This window comes from Suricata suricatta, chromosome 1 (genome assembly GCF_006229205.1).
Source record: "Suricata suricatta isolate VVHF042 chromosome 1, meerkat_22Aug2017_6uvM2_HiC, whole genome shotgun sequence".
NCBI lineage: Eukaryota > Metazoa > Chordata > Mammalia > Carnivora > Herpestidae > Suricata > Suricata suricatta.
Genome location: NC_043700.1, coordinates 116,292,515 through 116,309,393, shown reverse-complemented (window position 1 = coordinate 116,309,393; position 16,879 = coordinate 116,292,515). Strand labels below are relative to the sequence as shown.

Here is a 16,879-nt window from a genome sequence, read left to right as displayed (position 1 = left end):
TGCTCACATAAACCTTCGGCCCCCTTTTCTCTCTCTTCATTTTCTGGGACTCCAATAATTCAGTTGTTATTCCTTTTTAATAAGTCATTGAGTTCTCTAAGTCTTTTATCATCCTCTTTTGCTATTGTTTCCCTCTTTTTCTGCTTCATTATTCTCCATAATTTTGTCTTCTGTATCACTGATTCCCTGCTCTGCTTCGGCCCTCCCATCATGGCATCTATTTGAGATTGCCTCTTGGTTATAGCATTTTCAGTTTTGTTCTGACTAGATTTTACTTCTTTTTTCAACCCCAACTAATATTCTTTTCATTATGGTTCTAAATTCTGCTTCAAACATCTTGTTTATATCTATGTTGTTAAGGTCCTGGCTGTCACTTTTTCCTATTCTTTCTTTGTGGTGAATTCCTTCATTTTGTCATTTTGGAAGAAGAAAATGAATTAGTAAAATAACAAAATTTAAAAACAAACAAACAAAAAAAATCAAATAAAGGAAGCTAGATCCTAGGTGTCTTTTGGTCTGCTTGTGGAAAGAAGCTTGATAGAGTAAAGAAAGGGAAAGAAAAGAAAGAAAATAATATATATAAGAATAAAAAATTATGTAATAAAAATAAAAATGAAAGAAAATCAGATACAATATTTTTCAAATTAAAAATAAATTTAAAAATTAACAGAGAAATAACATTTTTCTCTTTCTGTATCCAAGAAAAAGAAAAAGAAAATAAAAACATTTTAAATAAAAACAGAAGCCAAAAAAATGAATAAATGAACCAGCAAACAGAATGAAACCTGAATAAAATTACATCCAGTTTCCCCTAGAACTGGAACTATGAAGCCTTCTATAGTCTGTATACTAAACAGGTGGAGGGACTTGTGCTGGTTTTATAGGGGCTGAGCTTGGAGGGCACAGTAGGGCAGGACTTGGTGTAATGGCTCCCTTCTCCACGAGGTGAAGCTTCTTAGCTTACTGACTTGAATCAGTGAGGCACCAATGCATGGGAGAGGTTGAAATGGCTTCACTCAGCTCTCGAATCTCTGGCACAGGAAATTTGCATTCTCACCTCTCCGCAGTCAAGCACCCCTCCTTTGTCTCACTCCAACCTGTATCTTGCTCATGTCCAAGTTGTCTGCCTGCCAGGTGGCACCTCCCTCCAGAGTTTAGTCTCAGATGGGATTGTGTTTCAGCACTACACACTTCAGAAATTCCTGTGGCTTAGAACCACTCCCACCTCTCTGGGGGATGGTCTCCCTGAGCAATGGCTGGGTGCCAGCTTGCCCCAGACATTGTTCATGTGATTGTGCAGCATGGAGGTTCAGAGATGGCAGAAAATCACAACACACAGCTGGCACCAGTTTTCACCACGCTCTGGTGTCTTTGTTCCAATACCAGCAAGCATGGCTGTTCTCCAGAGTCCACTGGGACCTTTACCTGTGGGGAGACCATATGGCCTCTACCAAATGCTCCAAGCAGGGGAACCACTTCTCCCTGTGTTAGACAAGGAACCCCTCAGACCCTGCTGCCCTGCTTCCTTACCAGAGCACCACCAGGCACTGAGCCCCAACACTTCAGACTCTGTGCTTCACTGTTTATCGAATCCTGTAGGTATTGATACCCTCCCCTTCCTTTCCATCAGTGGTTTTGGGGAACAGATTCCTTATTTGGTCCCCTGATAGAGTTTTTACTCTTGCTTTCTCTCCAGCTACCTTCAGGGGAGTGGGGAGTGGTTTTTTTTTTTTTTTTTTTGGTTTTTTATTTTGTTTTGTTTTTGCTCTCTCCCAATGCATCGCACGTTCCCCCTTTCTCTGTCCTCTTTCCACAAAAATAGCTCCCTACCCTCCATGGCTTTTCTCTCTCCCCCAGTTCACCTCTCTGTAGTGCATAGCTGCTGAGTTCTGTGGCTCAAGTTATGCAGATTGTTAATTAATCCTGAAGTTATTTTCATAGCATACAAAATGGTTTGGTGCTGATCTAGTTGTGTGTCAGGGATGATACCAGCTGAGGGTCTCCATGCTGCTCTTCCGTCTTCTCTCCTCCAACTTAATTGAGGTTGTACGCTGCAAAACCATAGTAATGTGTCAGATAAACAGTGAAAAATGTTCTTCAGTGACCTGAAAAACCTTCTTAAAATAAACAGTGATAAGAAGATGCAAGAACAGCAACTGGTTCTTTCAATTGGACAGCTTGTCACTTGAGTGAATACCAGATGATGGTTGCTTTTTTCCCTCTTTGTTCCACATAATATAGTATAGGCCAGTTTCATAAGTATTTAATAAATGTCATTTGTTATCACCTAACCTTTATTAAATCATGTCAGTATATATAGTGCTTTATGACAAAGAATAGATGGAAATGGAGATATGCCAAGTCATATTTTTCCAGAACGATATATATTTCAGGAAGCAATAACTGAATGAAAATCATGGGCAATTTAAAAAAAAATAATTTGATGTTAAAGTTGATTGACAACCAAGCCTCCCGGTGAAAATATTTAATGATTTCTGAGTGTAGGATCAGTGCTGTTATTCTTGCATGAAGACCTGGTTGCCTTTTTCCTCTTCACATTTCTGAATTGTTATGACATAATTTCTGTCATTTCTATAATTTTTTACCTACCTTATTTCTTTTAACCCTGATTTTTTTTCTCATTTTGTGATTTGGATGAATATTTATTATAAAATTAATTAGAACAGTTGCACATTAAAGGCAACTTTGTAGAATGGGGCTGATGCTTTTCTGTAATGGCCAGCATGATTTTGGAGAAGGAGAAACCTTGTCCTTTGTTATGAAGCAGCTAAAGATTCACTTCAATTTGATGTGCATTTAAAGTGCCTCTTAAATGCTCAAGAATACTTACATTGTTTTTTCTTTTAAGATTTTCAATTTTTACAATATTTGAAACTTTTGTTTATTTTGAGAGAGAGAGAGTGCACACGTGCACAAGCAGGGGGAGGAGGAGGAGGAAGAAGAAGAGGAGGGAAGAGAGAGAGAGATTATATCTCAAGCAGGATCCACAGTGTCAGCACAGGGCCCAACATAGTGCTCAGTCTTACAAATCGCGAGACCTGAGCTGAAATCAAGAGTCGGATCCTCAAATGACTGAGCCACACATGTGCCCCAGTATTTGAAAACTTCTTAAATAAAATTATTAGTGGTATATCACATTCTTCTTTTAAATATAGTGCTCAGTAATGATGATACATTCAAATACCATATGATTCAGCTATTCCATTCCTAAGTATTTACCCAAGTAGTTGTAATTCAGTATTCAATGCAGCTGTTTTCACAATATCCTCAAACTAGGGACAACCCAGATGTCTATCAATATAGATAAATGGATTAAAAAAATAGTGATGTATACATACAGTGGAATATTCTTTAGCAGTAAAGAGTAAGCCACTTATATACCTGACAGGTATATGAATCTTCAGATCATTAAGCTGAACTAAAAGAGTGTCAGAATAAAAGAATATATACTGTATGAATGTACTATATTCCTATCTAATGCATAACACACACACACACACACACATAATGCAAAACAATCTATAGTGACAGAAAACGCATTGTCTGGGGCCAGAGATGGAGGAAGAGATAGTTTGCAAAGAGACATGAGTATCTTTTGATTGTGATGAAATACTTGATTGGGTTGGTGGTTTCTAGGATAAATAGAATCATCAGAACTCGTCAGTTATACATTTTCTATCTATTTAGTTTATTTTATATAAGTTTTCCTCAATAGAATTGATAGGAAAGGGAATCAGAATCTAAACAAAAAAGTCCACATTTTTTTCCCTTTTTATAAATATAATAAATGCACTGGGCTTGAAAGACATTCTGGATCTTCCTCGTATCCTTCCATGTAAACTAATTTCCTTATTTGTGCTTTCATTGTATTCTGAAAACATAATTATGTTTACTGCTTAAGTATTTTCCTTCATACTTTTTTCTTTTTAACTGTGAATTAGTTATTTTTGTATTCCTAAAACCTAGCTCAAATTTATGAAGAATTGTACATACCCACCCCCAAAAGTTTGACAAATAAAGGCAGGAAAATGAATGCTAATTTGGTCACAGGTTTTGAAATACCTTGACCAAGATGACTATGCACTACATGGCATTAATCAGTATTCTAAGGAACTTAAATTCATTAAGGGTTAGCTTAGATTACAGGTGAGCTAGAGAAGACACTTTAATTTTACTGTATAAAACTACTCATTATGAATTCATAATTTAGAGATCTCAGGTGAACATACTTATGTTTATGATAAATATGAACATTTAATTTCTGTGAAATTTTGTATAAGCCACCTTTCTCCTGTTTCCTCCATCAGTTCCTCCAGAAGATGTGTATATTATCTGTGCTTTTATAACATCCTGTAAAACTTTATTGAAGCTTTTATTGTTTTTCTACTCTTTCTTTAAATATTTTTTCTATCTTATTGTCTTGCTCATGGGAACAGAGACTGCATGAAAGCACAGCCTTCTTATATTTCTGTTTGTGCCTGGCACAAAGGCTAAGTTAACATTTAATAAGCACCTATTCTATAATGGAATGTGCCAGGCAGTTACCAGTTTTCATTTTGTAAATATTGAAAGTCTGTTTAGGATTGTATGTCTTCTTCACATTGTATTTCGTCCCACTTTATCCCTGGTAATATTGCTTGTTCTCTGTCTACTATGTCTGACCATATTGACATAGATTTCCTTTGATTAGTGTTTGCATATCTTTTACCATTCCTTCCATTTTTAATTTGAATGCCCTTATATTTAAAGTGGGTTATTTATAGATAGCATAGTTGGTCTTGCATTTTTATCCAGTCTATCTCTACCTTTTAAATAGCAGATTTAGAACATATGTATTTAAAGACATTCTGTAGTTTACTTTACTTGACATCTTATTGGTTGTTTTCTGGTTTTTTGAACTCTTCTTTATTCCTTTTTCCGTCTTTTTCTGATTTCTGTAGGAAAAATTGGGTAAGCTTTATTTTTTCTGTGTATTCCCAATATTGGCTTTTTACTTCTACCTTTTTAAAAATTTTTCACTGGTTCTCCTTGGTTTGCAATATAGATCTTTAACTTATCACAGTTTACCTTCAATATGTTAAATCATATATAGTTTCATAACCTAACAAGCTCTGTACTTCTAATTCTTCCTTCCCATTCTTTGTGCTCTTATCATCATATGTTTTGTTTTTACATAGGGTAGAGCCCCCACAATACATTGTTATTTTCACGTTAGACAGTTGATTATCTTTAAAAATAGGAAAAATTTTTTAGTATTTACTTTCATTTTTGTCATTTTCATTCCTCTTCATTTCTTTGGGTAGATCCAGATTTTTGTTTAGTATTGTACAAAAACTTTTGTGAACATTTTTATGCACAAGAGATTTGCTGTCAGTGAATTCCCTCCACTTTGAAAAATTCGTTACTTCACCTTAGCTATTGAAAGATATTTTCAGTGGCTATAGAATTCTGGGTTGACAGTTTTGTAAAAAACATTTTGAAGTACCATTTCAGTATTTTATAGATGTTATTTTGTCTCCTAAGTTGAATAGATAAGAAGTCTACTGTTTTTCTTATTTTTGCTATTCTAAAATTGTTTTTTTTCCCTCCTTGGCCTACCACCCCCACCTGGCTGCCTTCAAGAGATTTTCTCTCTCTCTCTCTCTCTCTCTCTCTCTCTCTCTCTCTTTTTTTTTTTCAGGAGCTTGGCTCTTTGGAATGTATATTCATTATTTTCTTTTGGGGGCTTTTCTAAGTCTCAGATTTGTGGTAGGTTATATTTCAGTAGTTTTGGGAAACGCTCAGCCATTAACTCTTTAAATATTTTTTGTACCCCATTCCTTATCTCTTATTTGGGATTCTAATTATACTTGTGTTAGACTGATGACTATTTTCATTCAGCTCTTAGGTGCTCTGGGTTTTCTCCTCACTCTTTTTGTCTCTTTATGTTTTAGTTTTTATAATTTCTCTTGATCTACAATTACTGAGTCTTTCTTTGGTTTTGTTGAGTCTACTAATAAGCTTCTTGAAATAATTCTTCATCTTTAATATTGTGTGTTTCATTTCTAATGTATCTATTTAACTATAGTTTTCATTTCTCTGCAGAATTCCATATCTATTCATGGATGTTATTTACCTTTTCCACTGGATCCTTTAATATATTAATCATAGTTATTTTAAAGCTCTATCTGGTATTTCTAACATCTAGGTCATTATGAGTCTTATTACAGTGATTGGTTTTTCTTTAAATAATGGATTATTTTTCTCTTTTTTAATGCATCTCTTAATTTTTTTATTGAGTGCTGGGCATTATGTATAGAAAAACAGTAGAGACTGAACTTAACAGTATTTAATCCCTGGGCAGAAGCACACTTCCTTTTATTTCAGGCAGCTGGTACAGGGTAGAGGTCCAGCCAGTCTACTCAGAAGTTGGCTGCATTCACATTTTACTGTTGCTAACTTTACTTCAGTGCAGTAGTCTTCAAGCTCTCTTAGTAGTGGTCTCTTCTTACCTTGTGTTTAGAGGAGGAGTGCTTACTGTTCTTGCTTTTTCTTCAGCCTAAAGGTGGTGTTTGTGTACCATATTGATATGCATGTGCCACAGAGGATCCCCTGCATCTTCCTATTCTTCTTCCAACAGTAGATTATGGTTGACAAGCACAATGCAGAGCCTCCATCACTAATAGACCCTAGAGTAAAAACCCATTTCTAAACTGGTACTGCAGTGACCATGATTCCAATAAAGTCACATTCTTAGGTACTGGGTGTTAGGACTTGAACATATATTTTGGGAGGACATAATTTGACCCCATAATAAGCAGGAATAAAGGCTCTGTCTCGGGGCATCTGGGTGGCTCAGTCGGTTAAGCGTCCGGCTTCAGCTCAGGTCATGATCTCATGGTTCGTGAGTTTGAGCCCCGCGTCAGGCTCTGTGCTGACAGGTAGCTCAGAGCCTGGAGCCTGCTTCGGATTCTGTGTCTCTTTCTCTCTCTGACCCCTCCCCTGCTTGCACTGTCTCTCTCCATCTCTCAAAAATAAATAAAAGACATAAAAAAAATTTTAAAAATCTTTAAAAACAAAAAGACTGTGTCTCAAAAGCATACTCCTATATCAATAACATCTCAAGCAAGTAAAGGTATCAAACTCTACTGCATTTGAAAGACAAGCTAAGAATACATTCATAAGTAAATCTCTGTGTCATGAATTTATTGTAACTTTTTAGGAAGAATTTTGATAGCTGATTCCTTTTGAGTTCAATCAAATTTGAAAACAGCAACTGACTTATTAAAAATCACATTTAATGAAGATATTTATGAACTCTGTCCCATATGCTGCTTATCGGGAGCACTGTTTACATAGAATTCTAGTGAAATTAGGCAATTCAATCCTTTCCTTAACTCAGTAATGGGATACTTTGGGGATTTTCAGTAATACTGTTCACTTTGCTTTCTAAGACATCTGAATTTCAATACACATGTGGCTGGCATTCATTGAGAACTAATGGGTTCTTTGAAGTTTAAAATCTAGTCTCTAGTTACAGTTTAGTATCAACTAAAAAGGCTCAGAGTAGTATTTGTGTCCCTGCATTTAAGAGTCTAATTTATGTTGCGTCTTGTTTTGAAATCCTTGTCCAGAATATATTTACATGTGTTCAGATTCTATCATAATAAAATATTTGTTCTTAGAGGCTAAATGTGGCTTAGCAAAGGAGTCTCAACAAAAAGCAGTGATGGAATTCATTAAAATCAATTTCCTCATGGCACTTTGTATTGCTATTGTCTTTTGCAAACTAACACTGCTCATGTTAGCCCTTTCCCTCCTGAAGCGAGTCACCGAGAGTGAAATCCATGGGCACAAACGGAGGTGGTGTATGGGTTTATTTTAGTTCGGCCAAACGGCCCTCCGGAGTGTTGGCAAGTCCTCAGGAGAGAGCCCTGCTGAGCAGGAACCCAGGGTTTTTAAGGGCTTTGGTAAGACAAAATAAGTCATTATTTAGTTAACCCATCATAGTTTACAGCATTCTGTAGTGGTCAATCGGATTTGAACACACAAATGTTACTTTTGGTGAGAACCTATCAATTTTAGAGTTGTTGTCTCAAGAGGGATTCGAAATGACCAATCATAGTTAGAGGGAGGAGGCAAAGAGGTTGCTTAACACAGAATCTTGAAAAACAAGTTTAGCCCTTAGGTTACAATCAGTTGTTACATCTTAGGGTATTACAGAGCCCAGTTGCGCAACATTTAATTATTTACCAGGGTTGGAGAGTAAAACAGTGGTTGGTATTTTAGGGTCCAGTTTGACCCTAAAGTGGGTAGGGTCTTACACTAAGGACTTCAGTTATAATTGTTTAACTTAAAGTGTCTACTCTAAATCAGCTTTGTGTTCACTAAGAAAGAGTACTTCAAAAATTATTTTTTTAATGTTTTATTTTTGATACAGAGAGAGACAGAGCATAGAAGGGGAGGGGCAGAGAAAGAAGGAGACACAGAACTGGAAGCAGGCTCCAGGCTCTGAGCTAGCTGTCAGCACAGAGCCTGACGCGGGGCTCGAACCCACGAACATGAGATCTGACCTGAGCCGAAGTCGGAGGCTTAACCAACTGAGCCACCCAGGCACCCCTAAAAATTATTATTTTTAGACAGTATAATTTTTCAGAACTCAGCAGGAAAGAAAACCAGGTCTCAGCTTTCCAACTTAGCTTGTAAAAAGAATGTTTGATTTATTTACCATACGTCTTTTAGAGTTTCTAATAATAGTTACTTGGGGAGGAAACAAAAATAAGTACCTGATATAATGATTAATGATTGGAAAGTTAAAATAACAAGATTTGAAGGTTTTTAATGTGTTAAAAACCAAAACCAAACACAACATATACTAAATACTTCCTATGTGCACAACATAGGCAGAGTAGAAACAGAAATGAATAAGAGAGTGTCAGAGCTAAAAAGAAGCTCAGTGTCTTCTGTTCCTGTGTCCCCTCTTGCAGAGCAAAAAACACATTAACAAAGGTGAAGAGGCTTTCTTATAGTCAAACCTCGCAAAACTTACAACCTGGAAACCTTATTATAATTACTTTATAAGTCATTATTCAGTGATAATACAGTTTTTCTAATATTAAAAACTTCTACCTTGCAGAATTGAAATTAAGTTAGCATTTCAACTTTTAGGTAACAAAGAAATTCTGATTCCCACTCCCAACAATCAGGACTAGTCCTAGGTTATTAAATGTTCTTTGTATTCAGCTCCTCAGAGACCCTAGCTTCTGACACGTGTATAGTTTTGTTTACTTGAAGAGTAAAAATTTTATCTTCTGTTGTAACATACCTTCTTAAATTACAGCAGGAGAGCCTAAAAGTGTTTGGAAAAGGATGCATATACTCCTACATTAATTCTGGAGAGGGTGAAAAAGTGAAGCAGATGGTGTTAGATGTTTTCTCTGTGGAGGAGAGCGTGTGGTTTCTGTTAAGAATGCAGATGTTGAGAAAGGGAGGGGCTTTAGAAAGTTGTGACGGGGTGGGTCATCATGGGTGATGTGACAGGGACATGTGAAGAAATATTGCAGCACAGTTTAAGATGTTGTCCATGCCTATGAGGCTTATAATTTTTGAAGTTTAAGAAAGGATTTGTGTAACTTGTCCATTCTTTGTAGTGTTTCTAAATATTGTTGTTAAAAGCACATTCTCTAGGAGTCTTAGAAATTTTTCAGTCTCAAAATGGATCTCATTGAATGGATTAGTGACTCTGAGTTTTGATATAGATGTGAAAATTGTATTACTATACTGTGCCTCTTTAACCAGTTATATGTTAAATAGATTTTGTCTATCAACTGCTCTCTGTTTAATGTGCATTTTGGATGGCTGTTGTAGTGTACAGATTAGTCTTAATATTTGTTAAGTTCATGCATAGTCTAAAAAGATTTTTGGCAGGAAAGATGTCAAAGAACTTTTCAAAGGTGTATCTCCAAAAACAGATTCTCAATTGATAGTAGACAGTAGTATTGCCTTAATGAAATGAATGGCAAAAGTATTTCAGTATGCTATTTTTGTGTGTTAAATGAAGAAACAATGAATTAGAATTCAGATTTCCCAAGTTTTAGTTCAGAATACTGATATTTAATCATAATCTCCTTAAGCAAAGTCCAAGTAGAAAAGAAGGAAAAAGAAATAAGGTTTATAATTTATTTTAATTCACTTATCATAGTATTATCTCTAAAATACATTTACAATATAAGTCATTTGTATTTATCATCTCATTGCCCTAGCTTCCATTTTTGCCATCAGTAACCTTAAAAAACCTTTACAACTTCATGCTCTATGCCATTTTAAGCTACATCACTCTAGCACTTACTGTAGTGTGTGTGCAGCCTGTGAACAGCCAGCATCATTAATTAACGCTTGCAGAGCATTATGTACTGAGCTTTTATAGAAGACAGAGAAAGGGAGGCAGTGCCCAAACCCCTCCCTAATAAAAAGTTAAAGGTAAACCTTTTATTTGCCAAAAGTTCTTTAAAAGGATAAGACATAATTTAACAGTATCTCCATACACACATCCTTTCTCATGTTCCTCAGTATGAATTTGTAACAAGATTTAGATGAAAGCTTATTAGTATAATCAGCTACTGTTTGTCATCATCTTCTGAGGTGCATCATAGTTGTCACCACAGTAACCATTCCTGATGTCACAAAGAATTATGACTTCTGGTAGGAAGTAAGTTTGAGCAGACGGATGCATAAGGAACCAAGATCTTATTGCTGTACAAATAATTAGAGTGTGGGAGGAAACTAATTTAATTATGTATGTAAGCATAATTTTTAAATTGATTTTTAAATTTGTATTTTATGCTGAGAATTACTGAGAAGAAATATAAAAAAGGTGATGTTTAAATCACAAAGATGGAAAGAACATGAAAATCAGACTTTTGAATTGTAAAAATAATATTGTAAAAAGTTTATTTCAGATAAAAATTTGCTATTGCAGATTCTAGCCTTTTTTTTTTTTTAATCCAGCACCACGCTGCTTTCCCAATTTTTTCTCGTTAGTTAACTTTTCAAAGATTTGAGCGTTCTCTCTTCTCTTTTGGAAATCTGGTAATGATAGCAATGATAAAAACAATGTATTTGCTGATGTTATTACAAGGCTTTTCTATAAAGCATGAATATAAAAAAAGTTCCAGAATTATGCATATCTCATCATATTTTATATGATAGGCACTTTCCACTAGCTACTTGACTGTCTTTCCTCTTTTTCTTTCAAATTCTAACATCTGTGCATCTCTGCATTTATGTTTCTTTTCCTCCTTTCCTTCTTAACTTGAATTGTGGGGTTTTATTTTTTCATGTACATGCTCTATACACTTGATACTAATTTGTCTTCTTGAATGTACAGAAAAGTAGACTGTCAGAAAAGACTTACTTTTGTATATTCTGGAATAAGTTCAGCCTTGTCTATCAGATTGCCTAAACTTTAAAAGACAAGTTGTACCCACCCTCTAACCCCCAAATCAAATAATCCCCAAGTAGTAGTGGAGGGGGAACCCGTAGGAACTCACATGCTGCTGGGAGGAGTGTCCACTGGCTTTGGAAATTATGTTTCCATTATGTCATCATTAGGGAGAACCTGGAAGATGTGCAAATTCTATGAACCAATAGTACCATCTGTGAATTACTAATGATAGCCCAAGGATAGCTAGGAACAGCCCAAGTAGCACTCATCACAAGAAGAGGCAAATAATTGTGATGTTTTCATTCAGTGTTTATTACATAGCGAGGAAGCAAATAACAAAATGAATGAATTTCACAAACATAATGTTGAGTGTAAGAAGGTAGGCACAAAAGAATAAACACAACATGATTCCATCAAATAAAGTTCAGAAAACTGTCAGAGCTAAACTATTCCATAACCATATTGTGCTGCTTAAAACTAAAGCAAGTAAATGATTTTCATTCTCTTTCTCTTTCTTTGTGACACACATGCCCATATACCACACATACACACTCATTCACATTCATCCTGAAAGTGAATGATAATTATCAAAATGTAGGCAAAGGCCCCACTTATTCAGTAATTACTGAAGTGGCTACTGTGTACTGAGCATTTGTTGCCCACAAGGGAGAAAGAACCTACTTGGGGAAGTAAAAAAGTCAATCTGACATTAGAACACACTGCAGCACATCCCAGTGATTGTTTTTAGGTTCCTTCCTCAGCCTTAGGGTATAATTTGTATCTGATAATGGATCACCAACTTGGTAACTTTTTTGGCAACATTTTTTTCTCATTTGTGAGATATAATAACCATGACGTTTAAGTTTTATTGTTTCCTGCTTTGGGCTCCTGGTGAGTAATGGAAGTGCAGTATCTCTTTAGATGTAAGCTCTCCTCTTACCTTGTGTGAAGAAAGATCATACTTGGGCTGGAAACTACTTTCTATGACAAGTCATAATTAAAGAATGTAGCAGGGCCCCTAAAGAGTTAGTGGGCTGCATTTAAAAAACATTTTTTTTAATGTTTTATTTATTTTTGATACAGAGAGAGACAGAGCATGAGAGGGGGAGGGGCAGAGAGAGAAGGAGACACAGAATCTGAAGCAGGCTCCAGGCTCTGAGCTAGCGGTCAGCACAGAGCCTGACGCGGGGCTCGAACCCACGAACGTGAGATCTGACCTGAGCCGAAGCCGGAGGCTTAACCTACTGAGCCACCCAGGCGCCCCTGTGGGCTGCATTTTCATCAGTGATTGGATACCTCATAATTATGGAAAATTAAGATATAAATTATATTTCTAGAAGTAACAAAGCAGGATGCATCACAAGTTAGAAGTTACTTACTATGAGAAGAATTAAAAGTCAGCCTACATTCTGGGGATGACCTTTTTTAAGTGAACAATAATAATAACTCATTTTAATGTAACATAAAGCTATAGAGCAACCTTTATTGTAGGAGAACAACTTATTTGGATTTCTGCAATGATAGATGCTCTAATATATATTTAAATGATTTGTAAGATATTTTTATGGACATTACTCTTTCTTTCACCAGTTTTGGCAGAGTAATAGAATTCAGCATTGTCGTTTATTGGTTTACATTCCTCACATTCATCCCTGGCTAGCTTACTTATTTCGGTAATGGGGGGGGGGTGTGAAGGGAGGGAGGGAGGGAAGGAGGAAGGAAGGAACTGCATCAACATTGCTGTACTGAAAGTTAATATTTTTTTAGCTTAGATTTCTATTAGTACATGTGCTTTGCTTTCTTCTCAAATCTGGTATAATGTAATCTCTAATACAGAGATTGAGCTTACATTCTGTAAACAACTCCTGGTAATGCATGAGTGAAGAGATTTGTTGTAAGTAATCCAAATGGGGCAGGAAGGGAGGAAGGAAACTGTAGAAGGAAGCAAAGAACAGGAGGAAAAAGACTGGTTCTGGCACACAGATAGGTAGTTTGCTTTCTAATGGTAGTTATATTCTTATAGACTGCATTATTAAGTGTGATGAACAAATTTGAATAAATGTATATTAAAATTTATTACATTATTGAATATTTTGAATATTGAATAGCTAACTGTTGAAAGCCAGCTTAGCTTTTAAAATTCACAGCAAATAGACGCTACAGAATTTCTTAGTTTCCTAGAACAGGAAATTAAGGCTTACTTTAGCAGTTCTCTAAGATATCTAAGTCCTAAGCATATGTAATTTTTATTTTGAAAGCACATACTCAGCAATTTGAATCCAAAACTAGTTAAGCTTTGCATTTTAGGCCCGAGATATACTGTATATTCATATTATTGAAGATCTGAACTTTTAAATTTGTAATCATACTGTTCAGTTTTCTCTGACATCATTCTGAAACAAATTGGCCAACAATTGAGATAATTTACATTTATGTTATTGGACAATAAAACTTTGGATATTAGATTTCTAACTGAGATACGGTCAGTGTTCTTGGCTTGGCTTATGACTAGTTACCCTAACAAGTAAGAATTTTCTCTGGTCGTCTTACCTGATTAGCATAGTTTCCTATTCTGTGTCTATATAACAATACAGTAAAGCTAAGAGGACATGGCACAAAACTAAGTGAACAAAAAACTAAGTGAACAAAAATATTTTATTTCATTTGAGTTATGGATTTCCTGAAAATATTTCAAAAGTATGAAGCTAGTATTTTTGAGGCCCTGCTTTGTAAAGTGTGTGTGTGTTTATCATAAAAAATGATATTGTTTCGTTGTCTAATATGATTCAGCAACAATTATAGAGATATGACCTTAGTTTCAGTATTAGGGAAGAAATCTTTCATTTACTAACTACCTTCATAGCTATAATTCCTTTGTGAGTCATTTCTTTTACTGATTCTTTATAGTATGCTTCTGTAGCTGCACTGTCCAGTGTGGTGGCGACTAGCCAGGTTTGGCTATTAAACAGTTGTGAAATGTGGCTTGTCTACATTAACATGTAACTGTAAGTGTAAAGTACACTCAGATTTCAAAGACTTGTCACATAAAACAACAACATAAAATATTTCACTAATAACTTGTATGTTGATTGCATGATGGGATGATGTCTTATCGGGTTCTATAAAATTATTACAATTTTTTTATCTGTTTCTTTTTATATTTTTAATGTGGCTTCTAGTAAATTTAAAATACATATTAATGTGGCTCACTCTTAGGCTCTCAGATTTCTATTGGACAGCACTGTTCTAGAGTCTCTCTTCTTTTATATGAGGAAATCAGGTTTAGAAAGGCAGATACCCTTTCTTTCATCTCTTTCCATTCCTATGCTCAGGGATTAGAAAGTATTTGAAAGCTCTTTATATGTTCCAGTAGTTAAATGACATCTGTTCTATGTAATATATATGTATACATTACAGAAGGTATGTTTGACCACCAGTTTGGCTACTGGTTGTAATGCTGAAGTATGTTGGTGTGTTCCAGAATGAAGGGAATACGGAAAGATGAAACACAAAATAGCAAGAATTGAGAATGGGAACATGCTTATAGACTATAGAAATGCCATTAAAAAGACCCTAGTACTAATACTTAGGAATTATATTTTGTGATCTAGAATTATTCCATATCTCAGATGGTTTTCTTTGGTAATAACTAACTTTTAAAAACACTGATAGAAAAGATATATTTAGTAGTTTCCAAACTGAGAAAAAAAATGTCTACAAAATATTAGTTCCTGGTTTTTTTTTCCTCTTACACACAATTGTCAATTGTGAATGAGGAGGTGAAAATTTTCACATGTAATAGTCATACATTTCTAGAACACAGAGTTCTTTAGGCTCCTATATGATGCCAGTGAGAATAATCTTTTTTCTCTGAAAAAGTGATTGTCTCTTTTCCCCATCCCACCCCCATTTCCATGTTTACTTGTTTTGTTTTGTTTTTCCAAAAAGACATATTTAATGCCCTGCTTAGATTTATTTTCTACTTACTCACTAAATAAGGATTAACACTGTTATGTTTTATATTTGAAATTGTAAGGTACATTTCTTTTTTCTTTTATTTTTAATTTAACTCTTTGTTTTACAGATGAGGGCAGAAGTGCAGTTGACCAAGCAGGTGGTGCACAGATTGTAATTGACCATTTAAGGTCACTGTGCAGTAGAACAGACCCCGCCAATGAGAAGCTCTTGACTGTCTTTTGTGGCATGCTGATGAACTATAGCAATGAGAATGGTAAACAAAATTGAAAACTTGCTTTATCTCTGGGGGAAAATTAAAAATCAAACTACAGTACAAACCAAAAATATTTAGAGAAATGATGAACAAAGAATCCATAAGTGGCACATAAAATCAATAACTAGCCAACATTAAGTTAATGTTTCAAAAATACAGAATGGTCTAATTTATTAAATGGGATGAATTTCTGAAGGGTTACCCATGTTACTTAATACCAAAAACAAAACAACATAATGGTATGGTTTAAGATTTCTCACTATGCACATTTTAAAAATAAACAATATTGAAATAGCTTCGGGGTTCCAGAGTGGCTCAGTTGGTTAAGCGTTCAGCTTCAGCTCAGGTCATGATCTCATGGTTCGTGGGTTTGAGCCCCGCGTGCTGACAGCTTGGAGCCTAGAGCCTGCTTCAGATTCTGTCTCTCTCTCTCTCTCTGCCCCTCCCCCACTCATGCTCTGTGTCTGTCTCAATAATAAATGTAAAAAACATTAAAAAAAATAGCTTCACATTTATTACTATATATATTACTATAAATGTCAGGAATAGATAAATACTGTCTATATAAATCTAGATACTAGATTTACTTGTAAGAATAGAAAAAACTTTTTAATTTTTTTTAATGTTTATTTTTGAGAGAAACAGTGTGCAAATAGGGAGGGACAGAGAGAGAGAAAGAAACTCCCAGGCACAAGGACAGCCCAGTGCAGAGCTTGAACTCATGAACTGTGAGATCATGACCTGAGCCAAAATCAAGAGTTAGACACTTAACCAACTGAGCCACCCAGGCCCCAGAAGAAATTTTTAAATAAAATCTGGCCTTAGGAAAATAAAGTTCAGAGCAATTGCAGTTTCTGATTTTAGAAATTTAATAAATGCTTGTCAGTAGAAGTTTCTTTTCTCTGTAAAACATTCTTAGAACCTAGCAACATGTCAAAATATTCAGATAACCCATATGGTTATTAATTAAATGAACATAAAACCAGTAATATGAAAGCTTCAGTATACTTTTGAATGTCACAAAAAATGATTCATCTTATGTAAGTTACAGCATGGATCAAACACTCAGAAATTCTGATAGCTTTCTAGACTGTAACACACAAAAGGTCTTTTTGTGGTTTGTTTTATAATGGCATGTTAAGCTGCAGTCTTTGACAAATTTTATTTGCATATGGAACACATTATTCTTTACTTTCATGTGTTCT

The 16,879-nt window shown here is 35.2% G+C and overlaps 1 protein-coding gene and 2 long non-coding RNA genes across 12 annotated transcripts in view; 1 reads left to right on the top strand and 2 right to left on the bottom strand.

The window, feature by feature from the left end:
- LOC115294950 overlaps positions 1 to 11,667 on the bottom strand; it is an 84,318-nt gene extending 72,651 nt beyond the window's left edge. For both annotated transcript variants that reach the window (XR_003910233.1, XR_003910234.1), the window contains exon 1: positions 11,550 to 11,667. This is a non-coding gene — a long non-coding RNA (uncharacterized LOC115294950). The remainder of the gene's footprint in view (positions 1 to 11,549) is intronic.
- Positions 1 to 16,879, top strand: part of RAP1GDS1 (Rap1 GTPase-GDP dissociation stimulator 1) — a 170,994-nt gene that overhangs the window by 88,975 nt on the left and 65,140 nt on the right. For 7 of the 9 annotated variants that reach the window (XM_029942955.1, XM_029942971.1, XM_029943002.1 and 4 more), the window contains one exon: positions 15,528 to 15,674. The exons of the other annotated variants lie outside the window; for them this stretch is intronic. In XM_029942955.1, the coding sequence (XP_029798815.1) occupies positions 15,528 to 15,674 (147 nt within the window). The remainder of the gene's footprint in view (positions 1 to 15,527; positions 15,675 to 16,879) is intronic. 9 annotated transcript variants of the gene reach the window in all.
- On the bottom strand, positions 10,996 to 11,493 carry LOC115294961. The gene is made up of 2 exons (XR_003910238.1): positions 11,414 to 11,493; positions 10,996 to 11,085 (listed from the first exon to the last, which is right to left on the bottom strand). It is a non-coding gene; the product is annotated as an uncharacterized LOC115294961 (long non-coding RNA).